This window comes from Molossus molossus, unplaced genomic scaffold (assembly GCF_014108415.1).
Source record: "Molossus molossus isolate mMolMol1 unplaced genomic scaffold, mMolMol1.p scaffold_m16_p_17, whole genome shotgun sequence".
NCBI lineage: Eukaryota > Metazoa > Chordata > Mammalia > Chiroptera > Molossidae > Molossus > Molossus molossus.
The window spans coordinates 20,438,270-20,456,329 of NW_023425352.1; the positions used below are offsets into that span (position 1 = coordinate 20,438,270).

The window sequence follows — 18,060 nt, forward strand, 5'->3', positions numbered from 1 at the left end:
TTAGAAATAAGTTGCAGATAATTTAGTAGGGCATGTGTTAGGAAAAAAAGTGGTTTTAAACTAATAAATGTATCACCTACAGATGATATGTTCTAATATTGTCCTATTGTCTTCATATCTAAATTCTTCAAGACCTAAAATAAACCATTGTTTAACCTCACATTTGTAATGTGTTAAGTAATGAGCACAGGACAAAACAGGAGTGGGGAATGTTGGTGGCAAAACAACACCAGGTGTTAGACCAGTGTGATTAGACCAGACCTCAGTTCAGCAACCTTGGTACTTGAGTTCTGGCTAAGAAATAATTCAGATTCAAGACTCAAAACTATGAAAGAAAGTTTATTCACCAAATAAGGCAAAAGTACACTTGAAAGTAGCGGGTGGCCCAAAGAGCTGCCCCAGGGTATTATTGGCAAGGGCTCCTTTTAACCCCTGGAGGGAGTTAACTACTTTCTTTAAACTGATCTTTTGGGGCCTGTCCCATCATCTCCTGTTCCTGTATGGAAATCTTGTGGGGCTTTTCTCCAGCCTCTTATTTCTCCTCTAAGGGAGTCTACTGAATGACTAGCTACATGTCAGGAGAGAAGAGGTCAGGGGAGAGTCGGACCTGCATGACTGGTGACAAGCTAGGGGAGGAGAGGGTTCCTCAGACACTAGATCCTAACTTACCAAACATATTTTCAATACTTGCTCTCCTAGTTTTGCCCATTGCTAGGTACCCAGGACTTTCTTCCCTGGTGGCATTCGTACCTGATGTATTGTCCTGCTCTGCTCATGCCTGTCTAACTGCCTACTAAAGAGAAGAATCCAAACAAAGGGGAATTTTTTTTTAATCCTCCACTAAAATGTAAACTTTAACAGGTGGTCCTTTGAGGAAGGTAAGTTGGCAGGGAAGAAGGAAGTTGTGGTCAGCGGTTGGCTTGGGAAATGCCAGCATCATCCTAGGCCCTGCCCTCTCTCTCATCCTAACAGCAATCAATAAATACCTTGTCTCTGCCCAGCCTCACTGATATTGCCCGCCTTGGTTTCCTCTCCTTTTTCATCCTTGTATTATCCTTACCAAAACTATTGTCATAGTGTCCTGATCCAGTCTCCCTATTTCTTCTTTTCTGGTCCACTCTCTACATTGTCACCAAATTAATCTTTGTTCAGCCCAGCTCTCATCATTTAATTTTTTTTTGTCTTCCCATACCTCCTCCTCACCGACAGAATGACATAGACACTCCTCAGGCTGGCATTTCAGATTTCCCACATCCAGCTGCATATTCTACACTTCTGACCTCTCCTCACCTACTCTTTTTTACTGTTTCACCATTCTCCACCTGAGCCTTACTGTTTCCTGTATCTGGGCCTTCATGCTGGACTCCCTGCTTGAAATTCCAGCTCCATCTTTGGTTTCTTACTACTATCCATCTTTTAAAGCCCGGCTCAAGTGGTACCTCTTTCATGAAGCATTGGCTAACATCTACGGCTGGAAGTGGATTTCCATAGTTCCTAAATCTCTGATGGTTTACATTCTTCTTTATATTGTAATTATTTGTGTATGTGGTGAATAAACTCATATCTCTTTTTTTTTTTACATTGTTAATTCCTTGAAGACAGATTTTATATCTCATCCTCAATTGTATCTATACCCTCGGTGCCTTCTTCATGGTTGACCTTCAATAGGTATTTGTTTACTCATTCAACAAATATGCGTTTTGAATGGATTTGAAATTTGAAATGGAAGAAAGGAAACCAGAGTGCTTTGTTATTATAACAAAGGCAGCAGGAACAATTCAAGAACCATTATAATAAACAAGAAAAGCTGATGAAGACCTTAAGCCCACATTCAAAGGACAGGATTTGGTACTATTTCTCAGCTGCAGCCTTCCAAAAGCCAAATGCTCCATAGACAGTGACATATGCTGTTGTCATAATTGTTTACAGGGAAGTCTTATTATTCAGGAGTACCAAAGAGAAAGCTAAGAGGAAATATGGTCTTCTAGTCTTAGAAATGCAGTAGCAACCTGCAACAAATAATCATATTTATTTTAATATATAGGAATTCAATTTTTTTAATTAGTGAATTTACTGTCCAACATAAAAGCTGAATCAATGATTGTAGATAGTGGAATTATCTCACTAAATATAAAACAATTTTCTCCCTTTTGTTTGGTATGGAAGATTTCATGAATTTTAGTGTCATCTTTATGCGGGGGCCATGCTAATCTCCATATCATTCCAATTTTAGTATATGTGCTGCCAAAGTGAGCATTATTTTCTCCTTTAGTGAACTTCTCTTCTTATTGTCTCTTAGGAACTCAAGGCAAATATGTCTCAAAGATTTAGGATCCCTTGATGAACATATGATTTAAAATATATCACTATCATGTAATACTCCTGTGGTAGGAGGGTCATGAAATAGAAAGAAATACATCTACAGGGTACATTCCTTTTCACCAAACAAATACAGAAAAATCTGTGGTCACAAAGATTAATGAGGTAGTGAATAGTCATTTGACAAAAACATCCACCCTAGTCACCAAAAACTGGTCACTTTGCAGAAACTCATCAGCCACAGAAAATGGTGTACACCTGTACTCACAGTGCTCAGCAAGTAATAAAAGTCTGGTCACAAGGTGCCAGTCTGAGCTACACATAAACAGACATCTTTTCCCCCCAACCTAGTTAAAAGTCAGTACATAATTTTTAGAGGATGAATATTTTTCTGGTTGCCTCTTTTTTTTTTTTTTAATCCTTACCCGAGGACATTTTTTCCATTTTTTGTTCAGATAGAGTGGGAAGGAGAGAGAGGGAGAGGGAGAGAGAGAGAGAAACATCAACGTGAAAGGGACACATCGAGTGGCTGCCACCCGCACGACCCAACCAGGGCCAGGGACAAACTGCAACCGAGGTACGTGCCCTTAGCAGGAACCGAACCCGGGTCTCTCTGGACCACAGGCTGGCGCTCTAACTGCTGAGCCAAACCGGCCAGGGCTCTGGTTGCCTCTTAAGGAAATTTTCTTTCTGGTCTATCAAAAATTGATTAAATGTGATTCATTAAACACACCTCCAAATGGAGCAGGAAACAAGAAACACCTTTCCGGTGTCTTAGTCACTGCTTCCTCCTAAATCTGACTCTGTTCCTTAATTTTAACAAGAATTTTGTTGCTTTCTGGCTAATTTGAAACATTTAAAAGACAATTCCCTTAGTACCAGGATATGGTAGGAACTTAATATATGAATGTTGAATGAACATAAGATTTCTTTCACTTCATGTACCAAGATAAGCCTTATTAGAAATGATTTTGAATAAAGGTTACTTTTAATTTAAAAAAAAAAGAAAACAAAAGAAAAGAAAGAAAGGAGGGGGTGGGAGGGAAGGAAGGAAGGAAGGAAGGAAGGAAGGAAGGAAGGAAGGAAGGAAGGAAGGAAGGAAGGAAGGAAGGAGCCACTTCTGGAGCCACTTACCAAATGTGAGGAAGGAGAAAGAAAGAAAGAAGAAAGAAAGAAAGAAAGAAAGAAAGAAAGAAAGAAAGAAAAGAAAGAAAGAAAGAAAGGAAGGAAGGAAGGAAGGAAGGAAGGAAGGAAGGAAGGAAGGAAGGAAGGAAGGAAGGAAGGAAGGAAGGAAGGAAGGAAATTATTTTGGTCCTGGCCGGTTTGGCTCAGCAGTTAGAGTGTCCACCTGTGAACAGGAGAGTCTTGGGTTTGATTCCAGTCAAGGGCATGTACCTGGGTTGCAGGTTCAATCCCAGCCCTGGTCGGGATCTTTTGGGAGGCAACAAATTGATGTGTCTCTCTTGCATAAATGTTTTTTTCTCTCTCTCTGTCTCCCTCCCTCCTTTTCATTCTATCTAAAAATTAATGGAAAAATATCCTCGGGTGAGAATTAACAAAAAAATATATATATTTTGCAAAGCACAATAAACTATGAACCTTGCGTAATTAGAATATACACAATATATAGAATATAATCAATATATATAGAAAATAATCAATATAGAGATATTCTAGAATACCAGTTATTACAGGAACCCAACAGGAAGTAAAAACCAATCGTGCTGATTTCAATGGTGGGTTAGCATGTTTGGTTTTATGTAGTAGTTAAATAAATTGAATAATTAATCAGTCTGTGGTTGCCAGATCCTAATATAGATTTTTATCTAAAATCATCAATAAATTATACTAATACCATAATGCTGTTGACTGAAAATATCCCCACTGTTCAGATGGTTTTAGTTCTTAAAGTGCTCATTTGCCCTCAGCCTATTCTGTTTTGATATTGCCTATTTCCTTTCAGTTCAAGCTATGGACATACTTGAATCTTAATAATACTCAGGCAGTGGGAAATAAAGGTTCAAGAGTCAAGTGGAATATAGATTCTGCACTGTACAGGAAAACATTTCCTAGTTCTCCTCCTGTGTCTTTCTTTATTCTCACAATACTACCATCATACTCATAGTACTTCTGACATCAGACATAGGGTAGGAAGGAGTTTCCTACAATGTGACACCAAACAATTCTCTGTGACACTAGCCAGGTGTCTTATGTTTAACTTAATTCTGACACTATCTGCCTAGAGATCCCACAGGTTAAGGGCTCAGCCCTGTGAGATATCAGATGTGAATCATAAGTGGTAGGCACCCAGGTTACCCACAACTTCTGTCCAGTTGGGCTCCAAACTGGAGGTTCCCATGTCCCTTTCCCCATAGATTCAGTTATTTGCTAGAACAGCTCACAGAACTCAGGGAAACATTTACTTACAATTACCAGTTTATTAAAAGATACAGATGAACAGCCAGATGAAGAGATGTGTAGGGCGAGGTCTGGGAGGGTCCTAAACTCAGAAGCTTCAATCCTCATGGAGTTGGGGTGTGTCACCCTTCCAGTATGTGGACGTGTTTACCAACCTGGGAGCTCTCTGAATCCCATATATTGAGAATTTTTATGGAGGCTTCATCATGTAGGCAAGATCAATCCTTTAACTCCTGTTAGAGTCCCTCTCCCGTCTCCTGGAGCCACTTACCAAATGTGAGATCTTTGGCCTGGTTACTCAGTTTCTCCGAATTCTACTTTTCTCAACTCTAAAATAAAGATAATAAATACCTCTTAGAGTTGCTGTAGGGATTAAATAAGATAATGTATGGCCCGGCCTGTGTGGCTCAGTGGTTGAGCGCCGACCCATGCACCAAGAGGTTGCTGGTTTGATTCCCAGTCAGGGTACATGCCCAGGTTGTGACCCGATCCCCAGTGAGGGGCACGCAGAAGGCAGCCAATCGATGTTCTCTCTCATCAATGTTTCTATCTCTCTCTCCCTCTTCCTCTCTCTCTCTAAAATCAATAAAGAAAAAATATTTTAAAAATAAGATAATGTATATAAAATATCTGACACAAAATAGACTGTAGAAAATATTAGTTCCAGTCTCTCTTCTTTCTTAATAATTCTAACATTCATACAGTGCCTAGATAGAGTTGTTCCCAAATGTCAATTTAAGAACATTTGCCAAGTACCAAAAACCACCTCCCTACCATGGCCTGTGAGACCTTCTGTGATCGAGCCTCTACCTATTGCTCCAGCTGCTCTTCCAGTGCCACCCTCCCTTCACTTGGTGCACTAAAATGTATTGGCATCACTAATCCTCAAACTCACTATGCTTCTTCCACTTCAGAACCTACTCAAATATTCTTTTTCCTGTCTAGATTCTAGAACACTCTCAACTCCTCCTTTCACCTGTGTAATCTCTATTCAACCTTCATCTGTTTAAATGTCACTTTATTAGCAGGACTTTCCTTACATTCCTCCTCAAGATTATGTCTCCTCTTCTGCTCTCTCATAGTATCCAGAATTCGTTCTTCATAGTTAGTTATCACATTCTTAATTATATATTGGTACATAATTATTTGTTGTGTAAATAATTTGTTATAAATTGTGCCCCTACCAATTCAAATGCTGAAGCCCAACCCCCAGTACCTTAAAATGTGACAGTATTGGGGGGATATGGCCCTTAAAGAAGTAATTAAGTTAATATGAGGCTGTTAAGATGGGTCCTAATCCAATCTGACTGGTATCCTTGTAAGAAGAAGAAATTAGGCCACGTGAAGACCCAGCAAGAAAATAGCCATCTGCAAGCCAAGGAGAAAGGCCTCAGGAGAAACCAAACCTGCTGACACATTGATCTTGGACTTCCAGCCTCCAGAACTGTAAGAAAAGTAATTCCTGTTGTGTAAGCCACCAGAATTTTGTTATGGCAGCCCTACCAGAGCATTACATTGTTTAAGGCCTATCTTACTCCACTAGACTGTGACCTCCTTAAAGACAGAGGATATGTCTACATTTCACTGCTGAACTCTCAGCATATAGTTCAATGTCTGGCTTCAAACAGGAGCTAATATATTATTATTTAATTTATGAATTAATAAATAAGCGAATGAATGATGAAAGGCTGGGTCGATTTCATGCTGTCTTCCAGATTTTTCAATGCTCTTCTATGAGACTGACAGCAGACATGTTGAATAAGTATTTATTTGGGGCAGGCAGGAACATTCCAGAAAGCAAGAATCCAAGAGTGTCACATTCTAGGACATTGAAAGGGTTCTGAAATATGTGACTCCAAAGCAGAATATTGGGAGCTGTGGAGTGAGAACCCCAAAGGTGGTGCTCAAATTCCTCTATGCAGCTTGAGTGCTCACAATAGCAGGGTGCACCCATGCATTGGTGCTCTGCTTAAGGAATTCCATGGATCCTCTCCAGGATCTTGGAATAATGCCTCAGAACTGGGAATCCAAAGCTGACACTGGGTCCCAAGATGCTATGGCTTCAAAGAAGCTCCTGAGTGAGTTCTATGTTCAGACTTCCCACATTACCTATACCAAGAGTTTCAGGCTAATCTTTAGGTGTCCTGGAAAGCTAGATGCTCTCCAGGTATTCATAAGAATTACCTAGATCGCCCTGGCGGGTTTGGCTCAGCGGTTAGAGCGTCGACCTGCGGTCCTGAGAGACCCGGGTTCGGTTCCCGCTAAGGGCGCGGACCTCGGTTGCAGTTTGTCCCCGGCCCTGGTCGGTTGTGCGGGTGGCAGCCACTCGATGTGTTCCTTTCACATCGATGTTTCTCTCTCTCTCTCTGTTCCTCTCTCTGCCTCCCACTCTACCTGAACAAAAAATGGGAAAGTGTCCTCGGGTGAGAATAAAAAAAAAAAAAAAGAATTACCTAGATCAGTGCCAATTGACCCTCTAGGGAAGTCCAATGGTCCCATGGAACGCACCTGGAGTTACATGGCCTCTGGGAGTCCACCTGTGTATGGAGACTATAGGATTGCTGATTTGAGAGTCAAGATGATCCTTAACCCTCCCAACAGTATCTCTCTCCAATATTTACGTGGCTACATGCCTAAAATTCTGTCACTAACATGTCACTCTTTGGAGTCAGTGTTACTATATCTGGTTACCTCATTTAAAAAATGAATCCCTGCCCTGGCCGGTGTGGCTCAGCGGTTAGAGTGTTGGCCTGCACACTGAAGGGTCATGGGTTCGATTCCCAGTCAAGGGCATATACCTGGGTTGCAGGTTCATTCCCCGGCCCCAGTCAGGGCTCATGTGGGAGTCAATCAATCGATGTGTCTCTTTCACATCAATGTTTCTCTCCCCCCCTTCACCCCCACTTGGGTGAGAATTTAAAAAAAGAAAAAAGAATACCTATTTCCCCAGTTGCTCCATATTTTCAGTCATTAACATCTTATTCTAAATTATTCATCCACTGTTTCTTTCAGGTAGATTTGACCTGGCTTGGGTCAGAATGGGGAAAAGAGGTCAAAGGTCTTGAATATCCATCCTGCCAACTTCACAGTTTTACTAGGGCTCAGACAACTTGACCACAGGCCCCTACATGCCTAGCTACACCACCAATCGTGCACATTGAGGGATTTTGACTATTCCATGGCATCAAGGAAGGGGAATACCACGCTGTGGCAGTTCTCTGGCTATAGAAGATAAGAAGTAATAAAAGAAAAATTCCTTTATGCTAACCTTTGTTCCATTTTCACCATGGGCCCAGAAATGGTTACTCCTCCTAAACGAGTAGGAGATAATTTCAGCCTCCCATAAAGTTTGATTCCTGGAGGCAGATTTTTTTTTTTTTAAATCCAGCAAGTGTCAGATAATTGGAAGGGTGGAGTAACGCCTTAAACCACGACACACCTTTGTCAGGACTTGTCTGGGAGCAAAGGACTGAAAGAAACAAGAGGGAGAGAAGAAGTGAACATTTTTTAAAGATCACTCAGCTTTAACACACCTTGGCTGGGTCTGGATAAAAAAAAAAAGTGGGAACTGCAAACGTCTAGAAGAAAACATCAGGGAAAGAGAGAGGGGGGATTTATTCAAAGTTGTTACCTGTTCCTTCAAAATCTCATATTAGGTAAGTAACAGGAAAATCTTGACTTTTCTCTCTTCTTCTGAGGCTTTGATTTGAGGTTTGCCATTTAGAATTTAAACGTTGGTTGGAGAAAATAAGATTAAGTTGTTGAGTTTCGAGTGTTCTGGTTGACTTCAATTGTTCTGATTAATTGATCATAAATGATTACTTCGGTTTATGCATTCTGCTTAGAATAAATCTTTTTAAAGGAACAACAAAAAGATTCATCAGTGGTAAACAGAAGAAAAAGGCCAGTTAAGATCAACTGGGCTCTCGTGGCCAGATTTTTTTTTTTGTATTATTTTCAGTATTATAAAATAGTTTGTGTTGTTTTATTTAGAATACGATAAGAGTTTGCAATTTCTTCTCTCTCTCTGATGCCCTTAACAGCAGGGGTGAAGTGTAGGTAAGGGGGTCCTCCTAGAAGTAGCCCCTGAGCACTAAGAGCTGATGTGCTCCCAGGCCTCTGTGCTGGTCAATTAAGCTCAAGGGGCTGGGCAAACGTTGTTGTTTATCACACTCTAAAATTACTACTTGTTTAATCTAAAGTAAAGTGAAATATCTGGAATGATATAATTAATCCTGGAATTTCTGGAGTCAAATGCAGAACAAAAAAAGAAAAACATTTTTTGTGTATTCACACTTTAACTGGCTAATTTGGGCCCCCAAAATCATTTTCAGGTAAGAATTACAAGCATGGTGTCTCACTGGACCACATTAACTACTGACAAATTACCACTTCACTTTTTGAAGTATAAGCAAAGCCTCTGGCACATTACTTCTTTTGAGAATCAGTGATTAATCAGTAGCCTACTAGTTGGATTTGTTATGTCCATAAAATGTAGTGAGATTTGATAAAGAGTCTTTTTTGAAAAGCAGAATTATTCTTTTCTATCTCTGTATGCTTGTCCTTAGAGCTAAGGCACAGAGGTAAGTCAGAACTAAACTAAAGCAGGTGTTCAGCCTCTTCCGAGAATCAGAAGCACCCACAAGAATCTGAGCAGAGTTTATATGAGGAAAGCTAAAGTGAACAGTTCTGCTTTAAGCTTAGACATACACTCCTCATTTTAGTGAAACCGAACTGACCTGAGAACTGACCACATTCTTAGGTGATGCTTGACCAAAAGAAATCTGTGTCTGTGTGTTTTGGCTCATTTGGTGTTATTAACAGAAGTAGGATTTAACCAAACATGTCTGTAAACAAGCTGGTGCCCAAACTCTCCCACTCCCAAGCTATGAAAATCAAAGATGCCAAATATTGCAAGTGGGTCAACCCATTGCTGGGGTAGAGACAAAAGCTTCTGAGACAGTCGACTCCAGGGCATTGGTTTTCTTTGCACTCAAACTGTTTGGCCCTTCTGTGTTTCCAGATCAATAGTTAGTAGATGGTTTTCTTACAAGTGGGCCATTTTGTTGTTGTTGTTGTTTTAAAATTTAAAGTGTACAGAGATGGGAATAATAGGAGCTATAAAAATACTTGTAATACCTTAGCAGAACATAGTGACATTTATTTTTAAAATAGAAAAATACTTAGCTTCTCTCTTCCCTTCTTTGTATAAAAGACTGAGTATTTAATGAGTTGTCAGAGTAAGATAAAAGTCTCTGCCATGGTTTACTATCGCTGCCCTTGCTTGTGTGTGTGTTACATCACATCATCATTGGACTAGTTTTAGGTGACTGTGATATCATTTAAATGAAGTGGAAAGGGAAACTCATAAAAGTAGAAAAATAGTTTTGAATTGTATTTTCTTGCATCAGAAAATGACACGGGATTATTTTTAACATCTTCCACAGAGCATTAATTATGAAATAGCCATGAAGCAGTCCCTTAGAACTATGGAAGAAAATTATTTGGAATTGAGAACTTGAGCAATCTGCTCATCCTTAGTTCTAGTGAAGCAGCCCAAACATCCAAGAAGTTAAAAATTATTCTACTTGACTATGCATCCATTAAGTAGTGTTTTGGAGGAGAGCACACTAGTGAGCACCGTTCAGAAAGACAGGATTGGGCTTGTGCCTGGGCATGTAATTTCCTTTCCCTCATGTTAGTTATACTTTTTAAATCTATTGGCACTTAAAATGTTTAAAAAGGAAGTCTTGTGGAAATACTGTAGGTCCCACAGGATGATCCTTGTCTAGGTTTGTGCCTCAACCCCTCATTTCCCATTTGATAACTCACAGAAAGCTTCCTCTCACTTTTGGTTTAAAGGAATGCATCTCCCAATACCTTCCTGCCACTTCAGACTATCAGTCTGGGGGAGAACTCTGGCAAAGTCAACAGAGCTCCGTCTTGTACATTTTAGGCCCAAGAACTCATTCTGTTTGGCCATGGGACACACATTGGAGGGGCTTCAGGCTGGGAGAGGCAAGGGGCATCTGCCTGCACCCACCTGGGGCACATTCTATCCCAGGGTGCCTGCTGATGAGGAGCCTCCTAGACCCAGAAGGAAGGCACCTGATTTCTTAGCAAGCTCTCTGTGCCCTCTGGAGTTGGGAAACCCCTGGCTTTTTGCTGATTTCAAGGCTCCGTAATTAAGATTAAGAAAAAGATAGAGGGGCAGAGGAATGTGTGTTACTTTTCTGGGTATCAAAACAACAAGAAAACACTTGCCAGTTTTGCTACTTGGACATTTTAACTCTTTTTTTTTTTTTTTTTTTAAACGTTTTTATTGATTTTTTTAGAGAAAGAGGAAGGGAGAGGGAGACAGAAACATCAATGTGAGAGAGAAATATCAATCAACTGCCTCCTGCACACACCCTTCACTGGGGATCAAGCCCGCAACTAGGGCATGTGCCCTGACTGGGGATCGAACCAGGACCTCTCAGTTCATGGGACGATCCTCAATCTAGTGAGCCACACTGACTGGGCAAGAACACTCCAACTCTTACCAAAAGGAGCTATCATCAGCATGCCTTGGTGGCCACAAGTAAAATAAACCCATCCTGCCCTGGCCAGTTTGGCTCAGCGGTTAGAGCGTCGGCCTGTGGTCCAGAGACCCTGGTTCAGTTCCCACTAAGGGCACGTACCTCGGTTGCATTTTGTCCCCGGCCCTGGTTGGGTTGTGCAGGTGGCAGCCACTCGATGTGTCCCTTTCATGTCGATGATTCTCTCTCTCTCTCTCTCTCCCTCCCTCCCACTCCATCTGAACAAAAAATGGGAAAATGTCCTCAGGTGAGGATAAAAAAAAAAAACCCATCCAATCCCAAACTTATAGCTGCCGGCAACTACTTTCATGAAAGGATCAAAATAAGCAATAATTTGTGGGAAATAAAAGTTTCCATGGATTGTTATAAACAGTTTCTTTCAGGATAATGTTTCATATTAATTCAGGTGCCATCCTAGGCGCATCCACTGGCAACCAGGTGCACTTGATTGTTCAATCTTCAAAATGCCTCCCAGTTCACAGCTAATGACGAATTAAAAAAAACAAGTGGAGCTTCAGAGGTACCAAGGCAATTAATGCTTAAGCAAAGGATTTAAAGAGGATGTCGAGTTGTATGTAGGTTTGCACGACACAGTCCATACAGGTTATTGCTGGAATGCAGAGTCATAGGCCGGGTCTGGCCCTCCAGCGAGGCTGGTCTCCTTTGTTGAACTGTTTATGGGCCTCTCCTCTTGGCTTTGGGACACATACCTGCAAAAATACCTCCTGTGGCTTCTCAGATCCACCTAGGAATGTTTCCACGATGCTTCATTCCTTGCCTAGAGCTGCGTTTAAAAAACTTCAATGAGCAAGAAGTTGGCACATCCAACCAGGACCTGAAACTGTGCCGATCTTGGTTAACTCTGCTGGGTAGTTGACCAGCTGGTCTCATGTGGTCTTGCTTTTCAAGCTGGGAAGTTACTCAGGACTAATTATAACTTTCATGGGTCCTACACACTTTTGCCTTTGGGATCCCTTCCTCCATTTAAAAAACAATTTTTTTAATTGTATTTATTTTATAACTGCATTGGAAGAAGGTAATCCAGATTGGAGTGTGTCCATTTCTCCTCCTGATTTTAAAAAGAAATTAAGACACTTTTTTGGGATATGTAAAAGTAGGATGAGATTAGGTGCTAAAATCACCAGGTGAGCAAAAAAGCTTGAAAAAAGAAATTTTCAAGCAAGGGGTGTCCTGCGCAGAAGTGTCTTACCCCAGAATTCCAGAATCCAATTTGAACTTTATCCAAAAAGTAGCCTGGGAGGAAGGAAAGGTTGGGGAGGTGGGTAAGAGGACCAAAGGAAACCCAGATTTCAAGTCCTTTCAGAACCTGAGACTGGGACCTACAACCAAAATATCCCAGTTGGGCTATATCGTCCTGTGTGTTTAGGCTGAAGCCCCACCCCAACCCTCCCCTTGATGCTAGCCCGGCCTCATCCCATCCACACTCAAGGACACAATGGACAAGATCTCAATGATTTTCCTTTCCAGAGCAGAGTAAGCATGAAGGGAGAGCATAGCTAACATACACGATATGTATTTTCCAACGTATTTCAATAGATTTTACATGTGTTTTCTTCATATATTTTTCTATTTATCTCTACAAAACACTCGAGGGCTGGTTTGTTATAAAGAGAAAGTTTCATATTTTTAAAAGTGTAAAGTTTCATATAAACATGACTGTTATGATGGTTATTATCCTGATTTCATTTCATCAAACATCATTCTCACACCTGAACTCTAAATAATAAAGCATAAATGTCATATTCATAGAGCTCCATATAGAACACTGACCGTTAATGGATACATCAAAATGAGTTAGCTGAAAGCACTAAGTGCATTGACAAAAAATGTTTTTTTTTGTTTTTGTTTTTTTTAATCCTCATCCGAGGACATTTTTCCACTTTTTTTGTACAGATAGAGTGGGAGGGAGAGAGAGGAAGAGAGAGAGAGGGAAACATCGATGTGAAAGGGACACATCGAGTGGCTGCCACCCGCACGACCGACCAGGGCCGGGGACAAACTGCAACCGAGGTACGCGCCCTTAGCGGGAACCGAACCCGGGTCTCTCTGGACCGCAGGTGGGCGCTCCAACCGCTGAGCCAAACCGGCCAGGACGACAAAAAATGTTTTATAGTCAAACTTCAGGGTACCACATTTTCTACGTAAACCCTCTAATGCCCAGCAGGGGGCAGGCAGCCTGCTCAATTAGATTCTGAAAAATAAGATCTCAGTACAAGGAATAGAACCTAAATTGGAATTATTAAATTACTCTCTGTTATGATACAAGAAGTGGAATGACTCACAAAAAATATGTACATGAAAGAATTATGCTTTGAATTCCAGGAATTGAGTTTTAGATTCTCAGCTTGCATAGTAGGGACCTATGCTTATGAAAAGTCATGGTAAGAAGCATGGTTGTTTATGGTTTCTGGCTTTTCCACAGGCGGCTATGGTATGGATGTGACCAAGAAAAGCAAGCGGGATGGCACTGAAGTTACTGAAAGAAGTAAGAGCATGATATATATGTCACTATCAAAGTAATACAAATTTGAAAAGAGTACATAATTCCATTGTATCATTTTTTTTTTTCTTTTTAATTTAGCGTGGGTTATTTTGACATTTTAAAAAACTTTATTGTCTGGCCGGTGTGGCTCAGTGGTTGAGCATTGACCCATGCACCAAGAGGTCGCCAGTTCAATTCCCAGTCAGGACACATGCCCAGGTTGTGGGCCCAATCCCCAGTGGGGGGCATGCAGGAGGCAGCCAATTGAGGTTCTCTCTCATTGATGTTTTTATCTCTCTCTCTCTGTCTCTCTCCCTTTCTCTCTCTCTAAACTTAATTTTTAAAAATGGAAAAAAATTTTTAAAACTTCATCATTTTAAAGGTATTTCTAAAAAGACTTTATTCCTTCCCATGTGATGCCTATTGTTGATTTTATTTTAATTTACATGTAATCAAAATGTGTTCTGCTTTTTCTTCAAAGATGAAAACTGCCATTTTGATGTATAGTTTTTATAACCAGCATTTTTAATGGTTGTATAATATTTTGTTGAATGAATTTGCTATCATGTATTTAATCATTTTCTTATTTAGGAATACAGGGCAACAGAAAATCAAAATAATAATATCCCCATTATTGAAGGGACAAAGTTGGAATAACACTAGTGTCGTGGTTGCAATCTACACTGAAAATTGAAAACAGACACATTCCTTTTGTGAAACTGCCTGAATGATAACTTCAAAGACATTTAAACTGTCCCCTTAGCAGCTCTAACTCTTTCACTTATCCTGTGACTTTCATATAAACTCCAACAAAAAATCTGGCTCCTCAGACTTGGAACTTTAGGTTAAGAAATAACTTATTTTTATGTGTCAAAGAATCCCAAAGGTCCATACACTGAGAGGTTTAGTGAAAGCTCAAGACTATTATTCAAATCAAGCTGCCATTTTAGTCTGGAGAAAACCTTTCCTTTAATGTATGGAATGCTGTTTCTGCTACACTCCTAACCCCATGTTCCTGCTAGGACATGCAGTATGAAAAGGAAGGTGAGTAGTAAGACCGGTGTGGGATGGAGCAGTTGTGAGCAGCACAGCTTCAAGTGGCACAGAATGACCCTGAACCATCTTCCAACCTTTTCTCCTTTCACCCTCCACCCATAACCACATGCATGTGTACATGGCAACGTGCATACACATGTACCTGGGAAGGCATACACTGTACACACACACACACACACACACACACACACACACCATTTAAAAAACCAGTGACCTGCCCTGGCCCGTTTGGCTCAGCGGTTAGAGCGTCGACCTGCGGTCCGGAGAGACCCGGGTTCAGTTCCCGCTAAGGGCATGTACCTCGGTTGCAGTTTGTCCCCGGCCCTGGTTGGTCGTGCGGGTGGCAGCCACTCGATGTGTCCCTTTCACGTCAATGTTTCTCTCTTTCTCTTCCTCTCTCTCCCTCCCACTCTATCTGTACAAAAAATGGAAAAATGTCCTCGGGTGAGGATAAAAAACAAAACAAAAAACAAAACAAAAAAAAACCAGTGACCTTAGCAAGATTGTGCTCCTTTATGTCCAACACAGAGGGAGATAATGGTGATGGTCATGGTCAGAGTACAAAACTGGCCCCACTATAGTTTGGGGAATCTATCCATCGCCCCATGCTGCCACAGGGGAGAGGGTGACTTGGGAAGGTACAAAATCTTTCTTCTGTTATTTAAAAAAAAACTCCAGAAGCTTTTATGACTTTCATAGGCTCACCATCACTTGGAGTCTAGAGAAACTCAATTTTGAAAGGCAAAGGGACTGGTTCTTCAAGTCTGTCTGATATTCATCTATCCCCAATTTCACCAAGCACCAAATGTGGCTTACTGACCCCCCTTCCTTCCTAAACCTCCTCACACTCAGGGATGGCCTTGCAGATTTTAGAATGGATTATGATGTCCTTGAGACACCCCAAAATTCATTTTTAAAAGGGGCAAGGTAATTATCCACTTTATAGTGAAATCAGCCAGGATGATGCACTGGCCCCCGCTGGACTGGGTGACCATTTGGAAGGAGCAGTACAGAGGAAGAGTGTGACTTCAGACACTTCAGAGTAACTTGAGGTCCTAGCCCTCCTTCAAAGCCAATCCTAGCCTAGACTGGATCTAATTGTTAAGCAAGTGACACGGACACCATGATAACTCATTTTTCAAATCAATGGTTCTAAAGGGATATACACTTATTTTCCAGGTACATTAAACTCCATTGCTATTGTATATATTGTCAGGTATAGTGAGAAAGATCACATACCTTACCACACAGTATACAAAAATCTCTGTTGAACCTAATTTGATGTGCTGAGCCTATGACAGATATGAGACTTTGTCAAACTACAGGGGTTTCAGTGCATCACATAAGATCTTATCTTTCCCTTGTCTTTTCTAGTTATCACCGAAACAGTAACTACCAGACTTACATCCTTACCGCCAAGTAAGTGACTATCTCAAGAGCTTTCTTCTCAGTGGGTCCCGTGTGAAGGACCTTACGGGGGCTCTCATGCTCCAGTAGAGCAAATCCAAAGTATCTGAAATCCGTTTCTGCTTTTCAGTTATATTGGCATCAATGCATATACCATAAAATCCACCAGTTGGAAGTGTATCATTCAGTGGTTGTTAGTATATTTACAGAGTTGTGCAGCCACTGCAAAAATCTAATTGTAAAGCATTTTCATCAGGCCATAAAGCAATCTGATGGCATTAATAGTCACCCTCATTCTCCCCTCTCCCACCCCAGCCACAGTAGAAAACCACACATCTACTTTCAGTCTTTATAGATTAGCCTGATCTGGATGCTAAAATATTGAAAATCGTATCCAACCTGAGCACAGGTGGGAGCAAGGAACCGCCAGTGAGGCTTCTGTTTGAGTCCACTTCTTCCTCAGGAGGTCCTTAGTGGCTTCTATAATGAAGTTCTGAGCCCTAAAGTTACTCCTGCCCCTCCCAGGAACCCTGGCACACAGAGGAGGGGGTTGTGTGGCAATCCCACCCATCAGCAAGGAAGGTCGGAACATGATGAGCTGCCAGAGGGAACACCAGCAACTCAGCTGTTACTCGTCCCTACAACACTTCTAGGGGCTACATGCCTGGGGCACTGAGAGGCATTTGAAAAAAGCAAGCCCAGCCTAGTCCCTGGCCTCAAGGAGCTATTCATCACTTGTTACCTTTTCTAATATTGAAATTTTCCTAATAAATGACTTGCTATGCTCCACCCAGAAGACGTTCCTTTTAAATCAGGTGTAAATTTGCTTTTGACATTGGTATCAGAAACAAAACGAGAGCCTGGAAGCTTGCACCGTAGATGGGAAAGGGAGCCCAAACCCAGAGGGTCAGGGTTGAGAAGCCAGGGAAGGCTTCCAAGGGGCAAAGGATGAGGGGACCCTCTGGGCTGACTCCACCCATAAATTGTCACCTGCTCCTTGTTTCTGCAGAAGGGGGGACCAGCAATGGCTATGCTAAAACGGGCTCTCTCAGTGGAGGGAGCCGGCTGGAGAAACAGAGTCTGACCCATGGCAGCAGCGGCTACATAAACTCAAGTAAGTGCCTGCGGGTGGGAGTGGGGGAGAGCAGACAGGGAGAGACTGTCCTGCGAGGAGAGGGACCAAACTATCATACACCCAAATGACTCAAAGAGCTATGTAATTGACACAGAACCAGGAAGGTGAGACTTACACATCATCTGCATTTGATGTAGACCTACAATGAGATCAATTTTCATTATTTCCCTAATATAAATAACAATAATCAATTAAGGAGGCTTCATGGGGATGTGGCTCCTTTCTCACTCCCTTCAAGCTCTCTCTTTTTTTTATTTTTTTATCCTCACCCGAGGATATTTTTCCATTTTTTGTACAGATAGAGTGGGAGGGAGAGAGAGGAAGGGAGAGAGAGAGAGAGAAACATCGATGTGAAGAGACACATCGAGTGGCTGCCACCCGCACGACCAACCAGGGCCGGGGACAAACTGCAACCGAAGTACGTGCCCTTAGCGGAAACTGAACCCGGGTCTCTCCGGACCGCAGGCCGACGCTCTAACCGCTGAGCCAAACCGGCCAGGGCCAAGCTCTCTCTTTTAGAGAAGGGTATGCATATCTGAGGGTTTACAACTGGAATTAACAACTAAAGAAACTGAACAATTGGGTCACTGTGTAAAGGGAATCTGATCCCACACTGTGAGTTTCCACTGGGCAAACACCCAACA

General features: G+C 41.6%; 1 protein-coding gene and 1 non-coding gene across 2 annotated transcripts in view; one reads left to right on the forward strand and one right to left on the reverse strand.

Moving 5' to 3' along the window:
- Window positions 1-2,153: 2,153 nt before the first annotated feature.
- On the reverse strand, window positions 2,154-2,257 carry LOC118632803. Its single transcript, XR_004960067.1, has one exon. It is a non-coding gene; the product is annotated as a U6 spliceosomal RNA (small nuclear RNA).
- Window positions 2,258-8,228: 5,971 nt separating this feature from the next.
- The window catches only part of COL17A1 (collagen type XVII alpha 1 chain), a 51,771-nt gene continuing 41,939 nt past the window's right edge, over window positions 8,229-18,060 (forward strand). The window contains exons 1-4 of the mRNA XM_036265944.1: window positions 8,229-8,393; window positions 13,759-13,821; window positions 16,249-16,293; window positions 17,291-17,395. Of these exons, the coding sequence (XP_036121837.1) occupies window positions 13,770-13,821; window positions 16,249-16,293; window positions 17,291-17,395 (202 nt within the window). The 5' untranslated portion in view covers window positions 8,229-8,393; window positions 13,759-13,769. The remainder of the gene's footprint in view (window positions 8,394-13,758; window positions 13,822-16,248; window positions 16,294-17,290; window positions 17,396-18,060) is intronic.